We start from the raw sequence: 22,920 nt of genomic DNA, 5'->3' as shown, positions 1-22,920 counted from the left end.
ACCTTGAATTCTATGTCAAGGTGGTGCAAACAAGGGATAAGACTCTCACGTGCATTGTGAGGGTTGGTTAGGTCAAGTTTTGCGAGTGTAGCACAAATTGGTTGTGGAAGTCCCGCATAGGTATTGTAACCCACTTGTATGATGTAAAGCGGTACATGGATTCTGGGTGCTTATTAGGTAGTTGCCAGGCACCAGAATTCCAGTAAGGGCAGTCAAAGTCCGTTTGTTGGTCAAGGCTGGGTGCGAAACTTAGGTACCAAGCAATAGCGCTAGCAAGCAAGATACCTCTGTAATGGAGATAATCTTTTAAGATTGGAAAAAAAGGGGATATGGGACATGGGCACAAAGGTGGCCCATCATGCTACCTGCGGGTGCCCAAGTATGAAGGCCCCACCTTGATGGGTTGGCCGAACCTTAAATCACTTTAAATAATAGCTGTTGGGCCAGCCAGCCAACCTCATGACCAGCCCTATGGGTGACTTGGGTGGATTGTAAGGGGGTTGACTAGCTCTTATGTGTGCATAAAAATGATGCGGGGCACTCCATCTCCATCATCGCATGATCTAGAGTTCACTAGTGTTTTCAATTCATGAGACAAGCAGGCATTTGGTGCAGTAGCTAAACGTGGTCCTCTTGTTGCAGAAGCAGCCTCAAGCAGTCCAGTGGGGCAGCAGCAGAAGAGAGCCAGAGCTCTATGCGTGTTCTTTTGTCCATAAAGGGGAAACACAGGTCGAAGTCGAGTGTAGTTCAAGCAACAACCACTGTACTTCAGTTTTGCATCATCAGCAATAAAGCAAATACACCTATGGGTGGGGGCCTGTAATTGGGACCAATCTATTATCATGAGCTTTCCCTTCCGCTTTCCCCTTTCTTCCTTGTAAAAGTATAAGGATTTTTTTTTCTAGTGGATGGTTTGTACAAGCTCAGGGGAATATATCCTAGAGTCAGCCACTACGTCTCTAGTGGATTGTTTACTTGCGCTTCGAGAAAACTGTCAAATCTTCCCACAATGAGTCAGTAGGAAGAGACCATGAATCAGGGAGTCTTCCTAGGCTTCTGCCTCCTAAGAGCCAAAATCAACTCCTCCCAGGCCGAGTACTCTACCAGAAATTGTAGCCATGCCACCTTCGAGTCCAACTCTAGCATGTTAAAATCCCCACCCATACACTAGAAATCCGCATATAGGAGGGATTGACGAACTGTACTCCAAAGGGTGGCTCTGCTTGTTGCGGTGTTCGGTGCATATACGTTAAGAAAGCCCACATAGTCCTCTCCAATCCTGGTGGTCATCCATTGAGCTCGTCTAGTTACAATGGTGCCAGGTTCGACCACTGCTAGCAATAGATGCTCACTGTTGGAAATGCATATTCCACTGTATGTCTCGGAGGGGCCAAAAGAATGGGACCAAAAGGTGTAACTCCTGCCCTGTAGGATCTTCTCGTAGTGGTGGGCACACCCCTCTGAAAGATGGTGCTCTTGAATGAAGAGAATGTCAACGGGTCCACCAACTGCTGCTCTGTGAAGCTCCTCTCTAAGGACACCATGCCCCTGAAAGCATTGTGGATCTCCCAAACTCTGGATGTTCCATGAGATAATTTGCATAACTAAGATTTGTGAGAGGTAGAATTGTTGCCCTCCACTTGAAGAGTCTTGGGTGTGGGTTTCGATGGAGAGTAGTCGCTATCGGTCTCGGGGTGAAGCCACACTGCCAGATGGGTACAAATCCTGCCCTCCATGTGGAGCCACTTTGTCGTTGCCCCAGAGTATGCATACTCTGGACTCCACTTGTCGCAATGCAGGTATTTGTTGGAGGGGGGAAGTGGTACTGCCATTGAAACATGAAGAAACACAAAAAGAAGCACCTCTAGGCTGGAGGAGACCATCTCCCCTCCGTGGTCTCTATTGCCAGAGCCACCCAACTCCATCCACGCGAAAGGCCCTAGGTGGGTAAGCACATCAGTGATACGCATTTCATGCAAAGGGTGTCTATTGCCTGCCCATGAATAGCGGCGGACATCGACTCCGTGCTCCAATCCGGTTCCTACGTTGCACTTAGGGGGAGGAGAAGATCATAGCACCACTCTCTGGGGTGGAAGGTTTGGAGTGATGTAACACCACACATATGAATGGGAGCCACCGTCTCCTTAAACACATACTAGCTTCTTTGATGGGAAGACATCGGAAGAAGATCGAGTCAACTGGTTGCCCCAGCATCTTGGGGGTTCCCTTGGCGACTCTCGAGGGAGAGTCCCCATCGGAGAGGTAGTGATGGTCATCTCTACTGGCTTCGTGGAAACGATCGATCAAACGACGGATTGAGTTGGGTGTCTCCGCTGCGGGTCGAGGGCGTTCGGAGGGCAATTGGAATGCTCCGGAGAGGCGGAGAGGGGGGGAGGAGGGGGTTCCGATAAAGATGGAGCTGTAGGGGGAAGAGTCCTAGTAGAAGGCGAGGGTGTTTGGGGGGGGGGTGAGGTTAGGCCCGCCCAAGGCTTTGAAGGGTTAGAGAGCCTCATGGGAATACACGTGGAGAGGGGTTAGGACGAGGAAACGGTCTCGAGATAGGGGGCCCTAGAGGCGGGTTCCTCGAGGGTACTTAGGAGGGAGGAGGAGGAGGGGGGGGGGGCATCACCATCGGGGGGGTTGCTAAGATAAATGCTCGTAAAGGTTCTCCGACACAACGTATCCTCTTGAATCCTGCTAGCTTGGCATGCCTGGCGGCACCATTTGATCTCGAAGTTTGTTTGCGGTGCTGCCTTGGGCCAACGGTCCGTCACTCTCTTGCGTCGAGATCAACCAAGGTCGGGTCCTGGAGGCTGGTACTCTGGTGCTTGGGGGCTAGTGTCTCTTTTGTTACATGCGCGGAAGCCGTGCTGTACTGATCCAAAGCCCTAAGCTTGATTAAGAACAAGACGCTGATTTAAACATGATTAAGACAAAGGAGAGAGATTGGTGTTAGGTTTTTCTTTGTATTTGTATGGTACAAAAAGGTTGCTGATTATATGTACATGGACGATGTCACCAATTGGCCGACCATTTGGTCCATCTCCAGTTTTTGCGTCTCGTTCACTTGAGGCCAGGCCGGTGTCTCATGTGAAGAGGCCAGTATTTTGCTGACATGGACGGGAGCCAGACTGGTGCCACCCGTGTATGACCTGGACTGTGTTCGACCCATGGGATTGTCACGCCATGGAAGAGCCAGTATTCGTGCCGTGTTTTGCTTATGGGACTGTCACACAATAGGGAGGCTCGTGCCTGGAACTGTCTTACCTATGGGACTGTCACTCCATAGGAAGACCAGGTTTTTATGTTTTACGTCATGCCAGTTTTTGTGCCGACAGATATTTTGTACTTGTTCCATGAACGGGAGATATGTCCATGTTACTTTTTGCACATGCACACATGTTCTGCATGTTTGAAACTGTTTTTGCATGAAATGTATTTTTGTGTTTGCCTGCTTGACGTGTTACTTACTGAGCGGGGACGCCTGCCAGTGAGTCGTGAAGTGTGTTCTGTATTCTGACGAGTTTTGTTGTATGTGAACAGGTGGTAAGTATACCGCACATGTTGTTTTAATATTTTAATTTTTAACCCTTTGATTTATAAGGTCTTTTGTTCACACACTTAAATGTGGGCACCCCCTTTGGGCAACCACTTAGGGGCCAAGGTGGGGAGCCCCACTTAAGTGAGTGTGTGGGGGTGGGTGCATGGTCACCTACCCTGTCAAATCCCCACGAATCCCCTCGTGATCGATCTTGGTTCAAAACTCGAATCCTGCAAACAAACGAACAAACAAACAAGCAAGGGGGTGCAGGCCTGACTCACCTCCCAACCATGACAGCCGTGGGCAAGCCCACAGTCTTGGCTGTCCCCACCGAGCCACGAGCTGAGCTAACTAGGTTGACGTACCGACCAATCTCCTCCTCGTGACGTCCCATACCGCCACGAAGTTGCCCTCGCAGGCCTCGAGATTGCTGTCGGCCTCGGCTGCATAAAGCAGGTGCACGTCTGCACTAGATCCGGGCTCCAAGACCATAGAGCTCTCACAAACTCGCGAGACTCTCTATAATACAATAACTAACCTCGGCCACCCTTTTATAGGCTCTTGGCCGGTCATCGGGCGTCCACACTTGGCCGCCCGCTCGTCCATACTTGGGTGCCCGCCCGTTAGTATATCCCTAACTCAGCTCGTCAATGAGCCTGCCTAGTTCCAAGCTTCCCCAAGCCTCGAAACTAGTCTTGCATGCGTATAGCACATGGTAGATACCCACTGTGCACATGACATACTCCCCTTCCTCTAAGAGCTCACTCCTGAGCTCACTAAAAAGCCAGGGTAATCTCTCTGAAGAGAAGTCAATGTTTCCCATGTAGCGTCCTCCTCAACACCATCCTTCCACTTGATCTTGTATTCCGTGATAAGCGTATGATGCAATCTTCGTTCACGAAAGCCAAGAATCTTTTCAGATTCGTGTGGAACAAATGTCATGTCCTGGACATCTATAATTTCTTGAGGAGTAACTAACTGATCTACTCCACCCAGTACTTCCTTAAGTCTACTGACATGAAATACAGGATGAACTTTCACATGCGAAGGCAAATCCAATTCATATGCAACTGAACCAATCCGTCGTGTAACACGAAATGGTCCACAGTATCTAGGGGATAATTTCGGAGATCTACCTGTCCGTAAAGTCTCGGAATCTTTCGGAACTCGCAAATACACCATCGTTCCTTTAGAGAACTCTCTAGGTGAACGATGTCTATTAGAATAAAACCTGTCTCGGTCTTGAGCACTTCTAATAGATTCCTTTGCAACTTGTAACATTTCCTGCATATCTTGCAAAAAATTACGTGCTGCATCATGCTGAAGTCCTGAGAATCCTACTGTAACAGGTGATCTAGGTTGAAAACCATACATAAGCATGAAAGGACTAAACCCTGTACTCGTATGCTTAGTATTGTTATATGCAAATTCTAACATAGGAAGATAATCCTCCCATGAACTCTGTCTTTTGGATACATATGCTCGAAGCATATCCTCCAAAATCTGATTCACTCTTTCAGTCTGGCCATCAGATTGAGGATGATCAGAGGAACTCAAATTCAAAGTTGTTTCCAACTTCTCAAAAACAAGTTTCCAGCAATTAGCTCGGCAGTTTATCGAGCAATTGTTTAGACTGTACGGGTTACCGCAGGACATAGTCAGTGATAGGGACTCTAAGTTTACGAGTGACTTTTGCGTAGCTGTAATAGTCTTCCGGGTTGGTAAAAATCTAGCCATTTTTGTCAAGCGATCTACCACAACCCAAATAGAATCGTGGCCTTGATGTGTTCTTGGCAATTCGGTAATAAAATCCATGGAAATACTTTTCCATTTATTACCTGGGATTTGCAAAGGATGCAACAACCCAGCCTGTCTAAAGCGTTCAGCTTTATTTGCCTGACAAATCTGACACTTGAGAACATAATCTTCTACATACCCTTTCATCTTCGGCCAATAAAAAGTGTGTTTCACTAATGATAGTGTCCTGTGTATCCCAGGGTGTCCAACAGAAGGGGCGTCGTGACACTCCTTCAGAATCTTGGACCTAATGTCCGGGATCTGTGGCACACAAATTTTGTCATTACGGAATAGCAAACCATTCCGAATCATCCACTGGCCTCCTGCAGCCTGAATAGTAGACTGCTCAGTCACCGAGTCTTGGTCAATCAATGAGCTCCCGTCCTGGATCTTCTACCAAAATGGACCAAAATAACTATCAGTCCTGCAAAGCCCTCTCAATGACTGAAATAAGTCAGTCAACTTGTTCAATCTTTTGTAATCTATACACATTCTCCAAGTATTGTCCTTCTTTCTCCTAAGCAACACAAGTGCACCCCAAGGTGATCTACTTGGACGGATCTGGCCCATCCTCAAATAATCTTCGAGTTGTTTAGCCAACTCATCTTCCTCAGCTTGGCTCATTCTATAAGGTGGAATACTCACAGGATGAGCACCAGGGATCAAGTCAATACGATGATCTACTGCCCGTTCAGGTGGTAAACCTGATGGCAATTCCTTAGGAAATACATCTTGAAACGAATCAAGTATCTTCTGTAATTCTTTGCTTTCAAACACACTTAATTCATTCACATCCATGGAAGGGATGAGAAAAGAAGAAAGTGGAATCAATACACAATGGAAAGCGGTATACAAAGAAGAATTCATTATATTTCCAAAATCAATTGTATTTACAAGAGGTCCCTGAGAGGGATGAATACAATCACCTAAAATACTATACTTGGTGTCCCTATGCTAAAAAGAAAAAATATGACTAGACCAATCTATCTGGACGTCAAGAGTCTTAAACCACTCAATCCCTAATAACAAGTCTACATTTTCGAGATGCATAACATAGCATTCCAGAGTATCTTTGTAGTCTTGAATCTGGATTGGAAGCATCTCCACCTTGCGATCCCAAACTTGTCTGCCCGCAGGTAGACGTACCTCATAGGTATGGTCGCTGAGTGTCGTATCAAGGCGCAATTTCTGCACAAGTTTGTAGTTAACAAAGTTATGCGAACTGCCAGGGTCTAAAAGAATGTGAACCTTATGGCCATTCACTTCTCCATAAACGTGGAGAAGATCATGCATGCCAAATACCTTAGAATTGAACAGACAATTAGAACAAGTACTAGGGCGAGAAAGTACAGTAATTGACGTACCTGTCAAAGACAATTGGTTAGCTGTCTTTGGCTTGGGTCCTGCGTTTGACTTGGTACCCTTTTGCTTCGGGCACTCGTTACGCATGTGTCCTTTTTCTTTGCAAATAAAACAACGTCCTTCCTTCTTGAGCTTCAGAGCCCGAAGGAGTCGTTTCTTCTTCGCTGGTGTCGAACTGGAATTCTTCGAAGGTTGGTCCGAAGACTTTCCTTCTGTCGTGTTAGCCTTAGGTGCGGAGAACTTTCTTTTATGCTTGTTCCCCTGCTCGGTAACGGGTTTCGACTTGGAAGAGACCATCGTATCATCATAGATACGAGCTGAATGAATGGCCTCGTCCAATGTTTTGCATTTGTTATTTTTAACCTGTAAACGGTACGAGTCTGGTAAACCAGCTACGAAAAATCCCAAAAGAGTAGTGGGATCCATCTTTGTAGCTTTCATCTGCAAGTCACGAAATTTCTGGAGGTAGACCTCATAAGTGAGGTGCTGCGAGGTCATGGTCAAAGCTGAAAACCGGGCAACAACATCATAGTCATCCTCTTTCTTGAGGAATTCTTTCTTGAAAATGTCTTCAAATTGTGTCCAAGTCGTTGGCTTAGGGTTCAGTTTCTTCCACCAAAGCAAAGCTTTGCCGGACAGGAAACCTGCTGCTAATTGAATCTTCTTTCCATCATCATATGGATGAAACTGAAAGTGAACTTGCCACTTGTGTAGCCACGTGTCCACGATCTCCTTGGTTCGCTGCTTTTGCTCGCCCCTGAACGGTTCCGGAGTAATATTGGGGCCTAAAGCTGAAGCCAAGGTATCCATTCCCGAGAAAGTAGAGAGGATAGTGGTCAATAGAGTGATGGAGTTCTGCAAAGCCTGCATCTGGGCTGCGATTTGTGCTTGACGTTCCGACGAAGAAGCTTCGAGAGCTACTTTGAACTCTTGGAAATCTGATTTTGACACAAAATCGTCAAAAAGATCGGCATCGGTTCCTTTCGTAGCCGGCAAGCCTTCGCGTTCCACGAGGGGCTCCAACTCTGATTCTTGGGTCGACATCGTGAAGAGGGTACGTAGAGAGAAAATTCGATCTTTGCACAATGAAAGTGCGAGCGAACTTGAGAGCTTGAAAACTTGAGGACTTGAGAACTCGAGAGATGTGTGGCAAGAAGCCCACGTGAGGGGGTTTATAAAGGTTTCCCAAAAGCCAAAAAAAATCTCGAAAAGCTATGCTTAGCTTTTGCTTTAGCTTTTGTGTTTTTTTTCCTTGAATAAATATATATATATATATATATATGGATATATATATATATTCTCTTTTCTTAAAAAAGAAAAAATACCTTGGAAACCTTAGAGAGGAGAGGACTTTTAAACCTTAAAAATTTTAAACTCCAAAAAAAAAACTGAAAGCTAAAAAAGAAACGTGCTTTCCTTGTTGTTTTTTTTTCCTTCTCCTGGAAATACCCGCCGGCGTGTGCTGATGCTGACGTCGCCTACTTCCTTGCGCCAACCTGCGCCTGCCACGAATGCCTGGGCGCCCGCCTGCTGTGCGTGGTCTGGGTGCCGACTGCTTGGCGTGAGCGCTGGTCTGCCTGGGCGCCAACCTGCTGTACGTGGCCTGGGCCGCCTGCGCTAGGCTGCGTAGGCCTGGCCTAGGCGCTGCCTGGCTTGGCAGGCCTGGCCGCCTGGCTACGCAGGCCTAGGCCGCCTGGCCTGGCCTATATCTGCTAGTAGCCCAACGCCTACGCTTACGCCCAGTACATCAGTACTCAACCGGCAGTACAAACGAGACACACACGTGCTCTCTCTCTCCTCCTCCACGAAAAGCAAACTTGCTTTTTCGCTCTCTCTTTTTTCAGTTTCTCTCCCTGCAGTTTATGCGACTGCATGTTTCCTCTTATTTGCAAAAGCATTCAACCCTTCTAAACCTACCATCTCCCATCAACATGGGGTTCTTTGATGAAGAAAAAACACATACTAATCTGAAAACTGCAGTATGCACAGAAAAAACAGCAAGCTTTTTAACACATACCGTTCTTCGACCTCTTTTTCTCTACCTACCGACTTGCTCGTTCACGAGGTATGCTCTGATACCACTGTCAAATCCCCACGGATCCCCTCGTGATCGATCTTGGTTCGAAACTCGAATCCTGCAAACAAACGAATAAACAAACAAGCAAGGGGGTGCAGGCCTGACTCACCTCCCAACCATGACAGCCGTGGGCAAGCCCACAGTCTTGGCTGTCCCCACCGAGCCACGAGCTGAGCTAACTAGGTTGACGTACCGACCAATCTCCTCCTCGTGACGTCCCATACCGCCACGAAGCTGCCCTCGTGGGCCTCGAGATTGCTGGCTGCATAAAGCAGGTGCACGTCTGCACTAGATCCGGGCTCCAAGACCATAGAGCTCTCACAAACTCGCGAGACTCTCTATAATACAATAACTAACCTTGGCCACCCTTTTATAGGCTCTTGGCCGGTCATCACACTTGGCCGCCCGCCCGTCCATACTTGGGTGCCCGCCCGTTAGTATATCCCTAACTCAGCTCGTCAATCAGCCTGCCTAGTTCCAAGCTTCCCCAAGCCTCGAAACTAGTCTTGCATGCGTATAGCACACGATAGATACCCACTGTGCACATGACATACCCACACTCCCAAAGAGCTGGCCGCCCACATGCAAGCGTGGGGAGCCAGCCAGCACATCTTGTTTACCCTTCCTCCAACCTTAATAAAAGAAGCCGGCGACCACCTTTGAAGATATGATTTTGTGCGCCTCCATCACCTTGCGCTCCATCGTTTGCTGACGGCTGAGCCGGTTGTGCATGCTTCCTTCTCCATCGTTGCTGGCAACTCCACAGGCTAGAGGTGGCTGCGCTAGTTCTTCAACGGGCTGTACCCTCTGCACTGTAGGCTGTACGACTGTATGCTGCGCCTGTCTACAGTAGACACTTTGGGTGCGCCTCCTCCTCCTTCACTTCAAGAACTGTTGCGCATGCACTTCTACAGGCGGCTGTACCTTCAGCCAGCGCAGACTACAGGCGGTTCCTAGCAGACGGCTGCACTTCTCCCAGGCGACTGCATCCCCACCATCTATAGGCGGCTGCTCACAATCTACTGGTGGCTGCAAACCTCACGTGCAGCGCCTGTCTTCCAACAGGACTGCCCACCATCTTCTGACGGCTGCACATTCAAATCAGCCGGCTCCTCCACACAGCAGCCAGGCATCTCCTCCCTTGCTAGTGGGTACTCCTCCTCTCACAGCAGGCGGCTGTGGTCTTTGAGGTTGTACTTATCCTGGTGGCTGCGCTAAGTTCTCTACGAGGCAGCTGTGCCATCTCAACAAGGTTGCACATCTTCAAGTGGCTACAACTGGTGTTTCACTCAAGTAACTGTACACATGGGTAGTGGACTTCCTCTACCACCCACAAGTAAGTGAATTTTCAGATTTAAATAAAGTATTCTGTGTTAAATCTAATAAGGGATTCTTCCCCCACGGTAACACTCGTTCGATGCCGGGTAGTCCAAGCTCTATTGGAGAACCTCGGTCCAAAGGTGCTGAGATCGGGAGAGCCAGGCGTTAGTACGAGAGCGCCTGTCTGTTGCGTGGTCTCGGAACACCAGTGAGGCGCTCTCCGCGGAGTCCAGTGAAAGCACAGGACCGTAGAGACTGGACCACACTAGTGGTCATTCTGCTTCGAGTATCTACATCGAATTTCGGCTTCGAGCCTATTTGTTTGGTACTGTTTTCATATGTACATGGACATCATCTGGTTCTTGGAACCCATGGAGCATTGTATTTATTAAATACTCCCAATAAATATATCATATATTGAGGGGGGGGGGGGGTCGGCCCGTTCCGGCCCCAGTGCTGGTGTACATCTTTTCATTTCATTTCTTTTCAATTTCAAGTTATATTAAGTTGTCCATTTCAAATTGTGGTTTTAAAGTTGTGCTATTACGCGTGTGGGTGTCCAGCGGAGTCTTTCCCACTTGACGGGATCGGTTTCAGATGAGCCCTAGGTCAGCCCCAAAGGGGTGACCCTTGGCCTTTCACATGACTCTACTGATGACTTCTATGATGAATAACTAAACGACCTTGATGAATGACTTGATTTATGCCTTCATCAAATATGCTACTAAGGTTCAGGTTGGCCAGCTGTAGAGGCTGTCGGCCTGTTGTGGACCTGAAATTATGGGAATAAATCCCCTAAACTGCTGCGAATGCTGCCCACAAATGCTGCCTTGTCTCCTGGTTCTTGCCACCTGCTGCCTTGAAGCCCTACAACCAGCCGACCGGGTCTGATAACTCGTCTTCAATGCCCCTCTTATGCTATTAATGCTGATTGTGATGATGATGGGTTGATGATGATGATGTTGATGATGATGCTATGGCCGAATGCTAATACTACTATCTTGTGTGTTATCTTCGTCGCGCGAAATATTGCTGAATTCTGTCCATTGAAGTTACGAATTCTACCCGTCAAGCTTCCGCATGTTACATGAGGTGTCCTATACGTTGATAGATGAAACATTGGCCTAGAAGGCTAGAGTACTCAACTCTCTGCAAAATAGGGTCCCTCGAGAGACAAGGAAGTGATATGGCATGAGGCACTGACTCCGGAGAGGCTATACAGATACGAAGGGATGGAATCCCAACCGTCCGAGCAAGAACCGAGGTGGCGGTTTTTTTTTTTGGGGGGGGGGGGTCCACTTTCTTTCGATAGCCCCACCTATCACCGGGAGGAGAGGAACATATTCCTTCCTAAGACCTAGAAAGCAGACTGTCACGGGAAAGCCTGAGACGCCAACCAAAGGGTCAGACGCTCGGTCGAAGCCATGGTGCCACCTTGCAAAGAAGGCCTGGGCTATACGCAATGCGACGGGGCTCAGCTGCATGACTGTGTCCGAAGCTTCAGGTGAATCGAACTCAACTTGGTAGTAGCCATGCCCCAAGGGATGAGTTTCAGTGATCTTTCCAAGTGTGCCAAGAGGCCTTGCTAAGTTGCTTGTAACAGATCCTTGAGCTATCCGCACGCCAGGTGGCTACCCACAGTCTTGCATACCAAGGTGGAGGCTTGCTTGTGAATCGAACTCAACTTGGTGGTAGCCATGCCCCAAGGGATGAATTTCAGTGATCTTTCCAAGTTTTGCCAAGAAGGCTTGCTTGTAATAGATCCCTGAGCTATCCGCGCGCCGGGTGGCTACCCGCAATCTTTCAGTGATCTTTCCAAGTGTGCCAAGAAGGCTTGCTAGTAAGAGATCCCTGAGCTATCTGCGCTCCGGGTGGCTACCCACAATCTTGCATAGCAAGGTGGAGGCCTCCAAAGATGCGACCGTTTGGAGGTCAGCTTCTGAGAAAGAGAGGCAAGTGATGGCGGCCTTGGGTTAGGGATGATGGAGCGGTTGCCATGGAGTCCTCTTGGGGTTTAAGACCAAAGGTTGTCGAAACTTGCCTAAGAGAAGTACCTGAAAGCTAATAGCACCTCACCAGGAAAACAAAAAAGAGGGTGTTTGGGGGGGGGGGGGGGGGACGAGCCGGGGCAGGGGTGCGGAAAGAAAAGGCCTGGGTGGAGGGCGGGGAGGAACAAAGGAGGGGACAAAGGGTGGCATTGAGGCAGGAGAAGGCGGAGAAGAAGGGCTGGAAGATAGACTTGAAAGACGAGGCGAGAAGAATTGGAGGCAAGGGTGCACAAGGGCTAGGATAGCAGGGTGAAAATCAGGCAAACTGGGGCACAATGGGAAGGAAGGCAGTAAGCTGGGGCCGCCGAGGAAGAAAGGAGGTGGAAAGAAGAAAAAGCACACAGGAGAAGAGGGGGTGTGACATGGGAGGATTAAACGACCGTCATAACACAACCTTAGCCTTAGCTAAACTGCACTTTAGATGTACTTAAGTAATAAAGAATAGTTTCAATGCAAATTCGTTTTTAGGGCTTTGCATAGGTTGCATGTAGTCTAGGACTCGCAAAAGTCTTAGCCTACGTCTACCCTAGGTAGGAAATGGTTTCTTTCCGATACTCCCTCGACCAAAACCTCTCTTCTTGTTCTTCGAGAGGAACAACCGGAAAGAGATGCCTGCTATCGGCAAAGAGTTGAAGAGATTGAAGCCGAGCTCAAATGGCAATGAGAAGAACGTATGGCCAAATGGAAGTGGGTAAATAAGGAGCAGAATCGCTAGGATCAAGAGCTAGTAAGATGCTTGAAAGAGTTGGAGAACATAATGGCTATCATGAGGCCAAGTACAATCAAGGAAGTAGCGGTGGAAGATAACGTTGATAAGATTAGAGTGCTACAGTTAAGACCAAGGACAAAGGGTTACCATAGATAGTCCAGCAATAGTGTCGGATCCACATGTCAAGGTCGGCCAAGAGGTGCAATTATCCAATTGCACTATTTCCAAAGCCAATGGCTGAGATCCAACAGTTTTCCAAAGTGGTGGCATTGGGCAACACCAACAATTCAAGTATGTCTCATTGAGTTAGTATGGAGGAGAATGAAACAAGTGCTACAGAAGTTCCCATGGTGATAAGAGGAGATTCTCATGTCCTCAGTTCTTTTTTGGAAGAGCAACTATTAGCGAAGCAGCGTGAAGTGCCGATAGTTCCGGTGGAGGTAGTAGTGGCAGTTGAAAAGGATTTCGAGATGAGCCTATAGATAGACCAGGTTAGAAAAGGAGCAAAGGTGCATTGTTTTTCCCAGCACTCCAAGTGAGTTAACATGGGGGATGCGTGACACATCTCACGTGTAGGTACACGTGGACAGTAGCTCGGCCTCAGATTAGGTGTGCAACATAGTTGCGAGGGGTTTTTTGAAACACGTTTGAGAAACGTTTCTTTCAAATCCCATACGTTTCATACAAAGGGGGGGATATAGGCTTCAAAATTTATATATAAGTTTATAATATGTAAAAAATATGTTGCCTTCCTTGTAAAACAGTATTAAACATGCATCGTTTACACATTAAAACATGTTTACAAGTTAAAACTAAAGAATCTAGGTGACCCAATTACAGTGGACACCCAACCGACCAATTGGCAGAATCAAGATCCGGATTCCATCATCAATAATGGCAATTGCTCAAAACTCCAGAAATAATATAAAGCAGCCTGTAGGCAAGAGTGCCATAGTCCATTGAGCACTCAAAGTGATCACAAAAAGTCTAAATCCTGAGCTGATACAAAAAAAGACAACTGAAATCTGAAATACACAAAGTAAAGCATGCTGATAGATGCATGACAAGCTAGAGGAGCCTGATAGCCCCAAAGATTAGAGTCCTTAATCTGGAGTCTGGGCACTCAATCCTCAACATCCTCAATGTCCTCATTAGTAGCATCCTTGGTTGACTCTGCATCACTCTTAGAAAAGGACGATGTTGCCTTGCTACTGCACTCATCTTAGTTGTTGCACTAGTACAAGCACCGCTTGATAATGCTTGTGTTGATGCTCGTGTGGTGTGAGCAACTGCCATCAACTCCTCATACAACATGGCATGTATGTCGCACTCCTCCAAAGGAATCTATGGGACATCTTTCACCTTCTCAATGTCGATTTTATCGACATTGACTTGGCGAGGCTCTATTAGATTGCCCGATTGCTCAATTAGGTGGAGATTGCAATGGCAATACACCAACCGCTCCAACTAAGCAGTTTGATGCATCTGTGCCTGGGACAGTGGTGACATGAGAGTTTATATGGTTACACCTCCAAGAGGCTATCAAGGAGATAGGCCCACAAAACATAGTGCAGGTGGTCACTGACAATGGTAGGAACTGTGTCTCTATGGGACGGATGCTAGAGGACGAGTTTTCGCATATTGCATGGACTACATGTGCATCCCATAGCCTAGACTTGCTTATTGAAGATCTTGCAAAGATTAGGTGGATTGCTGACATCTTTGACATTGCGCGTAGCTTGGTGAAGTTTGTTACCAAGAGGCCCAGGGTCTTGGCAATATATCGTGCAAATAGTGACCTTGAGCTTCTGAAGCTCTCACAAACCAGGTTTGCATATATGTTCATTGTGGTTGAGAGGGTGGATGAGCTTGGAGGAGTATGAGCACCTGACCCCAGTTGCTTTTGCATGCAAAGTGATGCAAGAAGGTTGGTGGAAGGAGATAGAGGCTTTGTTGAGCACTCTTCAACCAATCTATAGTGTCCTTCGCATCACTGACATGGAGGGTAGCACTCTTGGACTCTTGTGCGAGTTCATGGATCGGATTGGAGAGGCTCTTAACCGATGCATTCTTGATAGATGAGAGGTACTCAACATGCCAAGTTTGGACTTTCAACTAGTTGCCTTCTTGTTGTAACTTGTATCATAGGCTTTAGCTAAGAGCTTTGATCATTCATGGCTAATTTTCAAGGTTGAGAACATTCGACGGGTTTGGAATGACTGGTGGGATTGGTTTCATAGACCAATCCACGTGGTTGCCCACATATTGCACCCTCTTTGATGGAGTGAGGCGCAATATGTTAATGAAGAGTTGGAAGACGGATGGCAAGATTACATTCAGAAATGGACAGGAGGCGACGTGGAGCTCATGAGACGCTCGAAGGATAAGCGGCTAGTGTATCGGAGTGCCAATCACGCATTTGGAAGACAGGCTGCTATCATGTGAGAGAGACAGCTTCAGCCAGTCTCATGGCGGGAGAAGTATGGGATTAGTAGCCCTCGGTGTTTGTCTTTTAATGGCAAAAATGCCTCACCATTCGAGTCTTCTCATTGGATTGCAGTTAGGGTCCTTGTGAGAGGAACTCGAGCACATGGGCTCTCTTCCATACAAAGAAGAGAAACAAGTTGTCTTGGCACGCAAAAACATAGTGCCCTTGCAAGAGGACACCAAAACATTGTACACATTCCTCTTGCGTATATTTGACCACCCATCACATAACAATGTGCAACCATACTTGGTCCAAGTGGCTTTTAACATCTCCACCTCCATTGCTTGCTCTCTTCTGAGCTCTTTAGTGCCCAAGGTCTCATAGGAGCGTCCCTCCCACTTACATCCAATGCGGCTGATCACCATCATGCCCTTTTTCCATCGTGGGGTGTGTACAATGTGAAAAGACAAAGCGCATTGGATGAAAAGCCTAGTGAGTTTCATAGCTGCATTATTAATTGCCTGCTTTTGCATGCCTGCTTGAATGCCTGCTCTCTTTAGAGAGGCTCTAAGTCCTGACGCAAAGGGCTTTGTGTTGCTGTGGGAGTGGAACTACCAGCACCCTTGAATCCTGCTTGGCTATGTGCATCTTCCTATGAACCCAATTGTGTTCTCTTTGATGCATCACCTGTATCCTCACTAGCCTCAATATCCTCAGGTAGAGGCCCACAACCGCATCCTACCAATTGCTGTCTTTTCCATTATTGTAGCTCGGCTTTGATGTTTGCAGGCACCAATTTGCATGCACCAATGTATTCCCCGGTTAAACTTGTGAAATGGGCCTTAACATGGATTATGGACCCTCTTGAGCAAACCTCACAAAATTACATTTTCACTTTTGGGTGCCTGAACCACCATATCATGATACAAGAGTGACATGGGCCCACATGGCATCTTTAGTGTGAGGCATCTTGAGAAAGGCAGGGCAAGATTGGCACCCTGGCATGAAAACCCCCAAATTTCAAAATCAGTATTTTGTTTTGGCAAAATTGAAGAAAAAAGGCACGGATTAGCACAACCAACCCAAAAGATGGCAGGCACGAAAGCTGAGAAGTGCGGGAGGAGTTGGAAGGAGCTGATTGTTGCAACGCAACATCTCCTTCAAACGTTTCACATGTGCAAGTAGACATTTTTTTAAAAAAAAGGGCTCTTTGGATAAAAAAAATTGCCTAAATCATACAACTATCCAACTGGACTTGAATGACACGTTTCATTCGAATGAAACGTTTCTGTTGAAACAAGCGGAATGAAATGCGTTTCATTGCAACTATGGTATGCAGTATAGGCGGGCAACCATTTGACAAGCGCAATTGCCATGTGGTAGTTGGTTGTGGTAGTCGGCTAGTGGACACTAGTCGTGGGCAATCCTTTGATCTTCCTGACAATGATAAAATACGTTGATCAGGAATGATGGGACCTATCAGCCATTTGACAAGCACAATTTCCATGTGGCAGTCGGCTAGTGGACAGTGGTTGTGGGCGGTCCTTTGATTTGCCTGACAATAATAAAATTGGTTGACCAAGAATGATGGGACCTATCTATACGCGTTTGGAAAAATCGTAATTCTCTACCATTGGCTCTATGTTCTACCAAGCAAGGTAGCAACATCTTCAAGAGCACATAGGACAAGAGAAATACTACACAGGGCGGCTAAACAAGGAGTCCTGCCCTTCTACTGAATAAGTAATGACAACACATTGTCCAATTAGCTTACCAGTCTTCATAGAAGTTGTTGCAAGCGGAAGCCTTCGCATTGGAAGCTTTAGAAGTGTTGATATCTTCGATTTGCCGCAATCCTTCGCAACAAAAGTCTTCAAGAGGCTGAAGGGAACCTTGGAAAAGCTTCCCTTATGGTTCAACTTGAGAAAGGAAGGCTGAAATTAGGGTTTTCAGCAAAAAGACTAGAAATTACAACAAAAATGAGAGTTGTTATATTGAATTTCAGTCATTGGGAGTGAGTAGGAGAGTGATTAGCACTTGGAAGCACTCTTGGAAGCTTGGAAAACACCCTAGCAAGTTGGGTATGGCTATGGAGAGCTTGGAAATGGAGAGAAATGGTGGAAAAACAGAGTTTTCAGTCTCCAAAAATCCTCATGAAGAGAAAACACGAATTTTCTCTTAATAAGTAAGTGAATTGGGGTCCAATCAGGTGAGGGGACATGGGGAGATGCCCATTTATGAGTAAAAAGGGAGGATCAAGTCTTGGACATTGAGTCTTGTCCGCCTCAGGACTTCAGTGAGTGTGAACTTGGAAGCGGTCATAATTTAAAAGTGACTTTTGGGCGCCCAAACTTTAATGAAGTGGGAACGCACTCACTTATAAATATTGGCTAAGTCCTAAGGGCTATTTGAGCCTAGATTGGGTAATACTTTCCACCTGTTCACATGCCACACAACCATGTCAGCAGACAGTTTCACACGCACGGGCGTCCCCTAGCCCGGAACTTCACATAGGTCATGCAGGCATGAAAACAGCATGCAATTTCATTTGCAGGCAAGCACATAAAGATGCTATGCAATGCAGCATTGGCATGAGCAATTTCCGTTCATGAAACCATATAAGACCAGGCGTTTCCAGGCAAGTTTATGCGATACCAGACCCAGTGGAAAGCCAATCCTCCAGGCGTTTCCGGGCATGTACACAAAGGCACAAGTCCCAGCGGAAAGCCAAGTCCTCCAGATATTCCTGGCATGATAACATCAAGTCCCAGCGGAATATTCATATCCAACTATACAGCATGACACGTGTCAATCACATGCATAGGCACATTCCATAAGCCATGGACACCAATCCAATATGTACATAGTGTGAAAGCAAGAGTGAACCATTCGGGTGGCCAAATGGTGACATAATGACCAATAGGTTGTAGTTGTGTTTGATTGCAACGGTACAAAGGATGTTATCTTCAAGCGAGTTGCTCAACAAACTCACTTAGAGTTGACTCTAGTAGACAGAGCCATAGCTGGTTTTGGCACAAGCACGTGTCTTAGAGTTGAGCTAGTAGCACGAAGTGCTATCACCATAGCATTATCATCCATGTTAAGCATTCCATGTTAAGTTACCTAGACCTTACCTTAGCTAGCTTATGGAACTATATACAATCACGAGTAGATCTCTGCTATGAAGCTCAAATTCTATGGACGTGTTCCAAGTATATCTTGAACATCAGAATCCTTACAAGGTAACCTACTTAGCAATTGAGTTTCCTGTTGACTGAGTGTCAGAATCAGATTCTCTGGAAATGGATTCGCATGAGAAAGCTAGAAGGCAATACCATGAGTCTCACCAAAGACAACCTAGAAAAGATTCTTGAAACCCCTGCACCGCAAAATTGTGTAGTGTAGCCTGTGATACCAAACCTCATGTACTAAACTCTATGCTCGAAGGTTCCAAAAACCTTCAAATCTATGTCACCAAGTTTGACACTTCAGAGTTCTCGTCCTTAGTTAACTTGCCACAAAAGAATTGTCATTTCTTTCAAGTTAATCGACTTATTTGCAAAGAATCAAGATTCTTCCAAGTTAACTAACTTGCTTTGAAGATTGAGATTCTCCCCAAGTAAACTTAGTCTAGGCCCAGTAAGACTTGACTCCAAGAGTCATCATGCATTCATAGAGTAGTTCAACGAAAGACTATAAGCTCTCAGACTCTAGTCTTCCTTTTAATGCAGATCATATTTCCCACAAGGGATTTGGGTCTATAATATAGAGTTCATAAGATGGTCTTGAAGTTGAAACAACTTTGTGAAGCTGTGTGTCTCATGCCAAAAAGTCCCCCTTTCAATGGTCGATCTTTAAAGAGTGTGCTAGTGTGCACTTTTTAGACTTACATGTTTTCACACAAGTGCTTGCCAAAAAGGGCATATCACCTTTTCACTCTGGCGCTGCCTATTCTTTTTCGTCTACTCTAAAATATATAAATTATAGGCGTACATGTGCAAAGATCTTCCATAAGCCCCCTTTTCCCAAGTTTTTTCCCATCAGGCCTGCCCACATGCAGTCCTTTTTCGTCCATCTCGACCCCAATCAGCCAGTCTGTATATGACTCCATGTGTCCTCTATACACCCTGTATAGTCAACGCTCATGTCAATACAACCTTCGGCACCATGTAGGACCCTCAGAGCAGCATGCGCATGATTTTCCAGGGCCATGGGTTAATCAAACTAAGCTCTCCTAATCTGGCGAAGGGGCTAATTACCAAGACTTCCAAGATCCATAGTGGTGTTGTGAGGCCCAGGATGGAAGGGGGGAGGCTCAAAAACAGAAAGGAGACATCTTAAGCATGATTAAGTGCTGTTTAATATGTGTTTCAGGGTGGTGACAGATTCACTCCTTTCCCCTTTGGAGTTCCTGATGCTTCGTACCAGTAGGTCTGGCTCTGATACCAATATTAGGGCCCCATATGTGAGAACCCTATCAGGGTTAAGATAACCCACACTGAATCAAATGTTGATGACAGCCATAGAATTTGGCTAGCGACTCTTCTCCCAGCTGTAGGCCCCCTTTTGGAATCACCCCTGAGCATGAGGTGTAGTCCCATACCATTAGACCGTGTGCCTGCTACTAGTGTGCCTACAGCTCACTTGTGATTATTACGAGGTCTCCTCACATCGAGATGTCAACCAAGGCATGGTGGACTTCAGTGCCAGGTATATAATACAAACTTGGCTATAATCAGCCCCTAGCTCTATTATTTAGCTATTAGCTGTTTATAGCCACTAGTTCGCTTTTGATTGACCAAAGGCCACTCGAGACCTCAGCATTTTAGCCCTAACCCTCAGCCTAGTTGAGTTTGGGTTACTTGACCCTCCGTGAATACTCGCCTAGCCCAATTAGGGATGTAAAAACATGCATATTAGGGATGTAATAACATGCATGTTCCTAAAAGGTGAATTTGGGCATGTTCTTGGATTCATCTAGGTATATATATATATATATATATATATATATATATATATATATATATATATAGGAGGGGGAGGAGTGGACACATGTGCCATGGCCATACAAAACAATGCAGTCATCAAGATGAGGACATATAGAGCCTAAAACCAGTGTGAGAGACATGCTCGAAAGCTAGGACACACTTTAGATTGTAGACCTCTGAATATCTAACGACACTGGGGCTCATGGACGGGAAATTGCCCTCATCCATAGATCACTCGCCGTATACATGTGGGGCATATGTGTAATGCACCTTGCTTTTTTGCACTTGTTCAGGAAGGGATAATGTCGTTTGAAGTGAACAGTCCTTTGTTTTTATATGTCTGGATCCCTTATGTTTTTTGGCAGGAAGGAAGCATGGGTCTCATTCGGGGCTGTGAGAAGTTTGATCCAGAGAAGGGGTTTAAGTTCTCCACGTACGCACACTGGTGGATAAGACAGGCGGTTACAAGGGCAATATCCGAACAGTCTCGCACTGTTCGTCTACCTGTACGACATTTTGTACCACAAGCAGCATTTACTGGCTCATCTGTTCGAAGCATGCCACACATACAAAAAGAAATTGAGTTTATCCCGTGATTTGCAGGCTCATCTTTTTGAGGTTATGGCACGTATACGAAAAGCAAAGAGAATAATCTCCCAAGAGTATCGATGCCCACCTCGTGAAAGTGATGTTGCGGAGCTGATGGGGATGACGGTGGAAAAGTTGAGGTCGATTGCCAGGTCAACCAAGTCCTGCAGGTCTTTGGAAAAGCCAATTGGCAAAGATATGAACTCAACCTTGGGGGTAAATTTTCTCATCCCTTGTGTGGGCCCAAAGTTGGCATAGGTTTTACATGAAATTTATCGTTTGGTTTATTACTCAATTTGTGTTCTTTAAACCTTATGTGACATGCCTCAGCTTCAACTCTCTCATACATGTATTATGCTAGGCTACCAATTAGGGTTAGGGTAAGTCTCCACTAGTCAGGTTTATGGTTCAGCAGAAGAATCAACCCATGTTGTGAGATCTAATTTATCAAGGCACAAAAGAGGCTAATGTGAACACAACTAACACAAACTAAAGTAGTCTTGACATAATGTCTGCAACTAATGCAAATTAAACCAACTGATGTGAATCAACACAAAGTTCACCAACTAGGGCTCACAATTGCGGTTAAAAGTCTCAAATTCTAACTAGTCAAGCTTGTCTAGCATGACACATGCATTTGAAAGTTAGAGCTGATGCATTTGAATCCTGAAGCTTTAATGGCCTTTCATAACCTAAAATGTACTTGTGCAGGAGCTCATTGCCGACGAGACATTAGAGCACCCAGAGTCCAAAATTGCAAAGCAGTTGCTAAAGCAAGACTTGAATAAGGTGTTGAAAACTCTGAATGAAAGAGAAATCGGCGTGGTGAAGCTGCGCTATGGGCTCGAAGATGGTAGAATGAGGACTCTTGAAGAGATAGGCAAAGTGTTCAATGTGACCCGAGAGAGAGTTCGCCAGATCGAGGCCAAGGCCATGCGGAAGTTGAAGCAACCGGATAGAAATGAAGTGTTGAAAGGATACACGGATGTTGATTTATGAGGGCACTTTTGAGGATCACCTTCTGTAAATTTGTAAGGTTGTAATAGCTCTCCATTGAAATTCTTCTCTTTTCATGCTATTAATATTATGAATGCTGCATCCGCGCTTCATGTTGAGGCATTAATGGTGCTCTTTGGAAGCTCTGACACATTGGGTAGTCTAAATGTTAGCTGCTAGTCCGTTCATCATCATGCATGTATTCTTTAGTGGATTACATCACTATTGGCCTTGTAGAACTGCCCAACTTGTAGTTCTGGACAAGGTTTCAAATAGGCTTCCATTGGAATGTGGCTTTCTCGACCCCTCTCAGAACTTTCAAAATGCCTGGTTCTGGCTACTCCTTTCTCTCTTATCAAGGAGTCCAAGCTGTTGCAATGGGTGATGAGCAACTGTTCCGATGGTCTTGTGAAGGCCAACTACAAGTTTTTTTTTTGAATGCCATTACCTTTTTGACTTTGGATATTTGGTTTTACTCCGATTCTATTTGCCCATTTGTTTGTGTGTTGTTTCCATGGAAGGTTATCATCAAAATTGTATTTTTTAAAGCATTTTTCAATCAGATGTAAAAAGAATGATTTGCCCTGGGGAGGCAAATTTTCCAGAAAAGGGCAGTTGGCAAATACAAGAGCCTTTCTCTGGAGAATGTCTGACTTTGGGCCATGGACATGGCAGGGACCGACAGCCCCGAGTCCAAAGCTGATAGAGATGGGTGTGGAATTCCTTGAAAGTCATATGTCACAGAGCAGGTGAATTCTGCCTGTCAGACGTTGGTGATGGTATGTGTTTTGAGTTGGATAAACCTTTGTAATAAGGTTAAATAATAGACAATGTGGAAAGCAGAAAATATAAGGTTAAATACATAGACAACGTGGAAAGCAGAAAGTGAAAGCAAAAACAAGTGCACCTGGCTTGAAAGTTTAAAAGAAAAATGGAGTAAAGTAAACAAGAACTGTGTCGGAAAATGGAAAAAAAATAAGTGCAACAGGCAGATCACATCACGTGAACTGTGCTAACACTAGCTTGAGATTTATTTGAGCCATAATGAATCAGGTCCAGGTTGAAG

General features: G+C 45.9%; 1 protein-coding gene across 2 annotated transcripts in view; it reads left to right on the top strand.

Annotated features, from left to right (window-relative positions):
• Positions 1–22,666, top strand: part of LOC147630474 (uncharacterized) — a 30,979-nt gene extending 8,313 nt beyond the window's left edge. The window contains exons 4-7 of one of the 2 annotated variants that reach the window (XM_086810352.1): positions 20,636–20,776; positions 20,874–21,074; positions 21,570–21,894; positions 22,530–22,666. In XM_086810352.1, the coding sequence (XP_086666478.1) occupies positions 20,636–20,776; positions 20,874–21,074; positions 21,570–21,857 (630 nt within the window). In that variant the 3' untranslated portion in view covers positions 21,858–21,894; positions 22,530–22,666. Of the gene's footprint in view, positions 1–20,635; positions 20,777–20,873; positions 21,075–21,569; positions 22,349–22,529 lie in introns of those variants that run through there. The other variant, XM_086810351.1, reaches the window with a different exon arrangement.
• The last annotated feature ends 254 nt before the right edge of the window (positions 22,667–22,920 follow it).

This window comes from Cibotium barometz, chromosome 16, assembly GCF_041138505.1.
Source record: "Cibotium barometz isolate CiBa-2024 chromosome 16, ASM4113850v1, whole genome shotgun sequence".
NCBI classification, from domain to species: domain Eukaryota; kingdom Viridiplantae; phylum Streptophyta; class Polypodiopsida; order Cyatheales; family Cibotiaceae; genus Cibotium; species Cibotium barometz.
The sequence above is the reverse complement of the archived record's forward strand: the minus strand, read 5'-3'. Positions and strand labels throughout refer to the sequence as shown.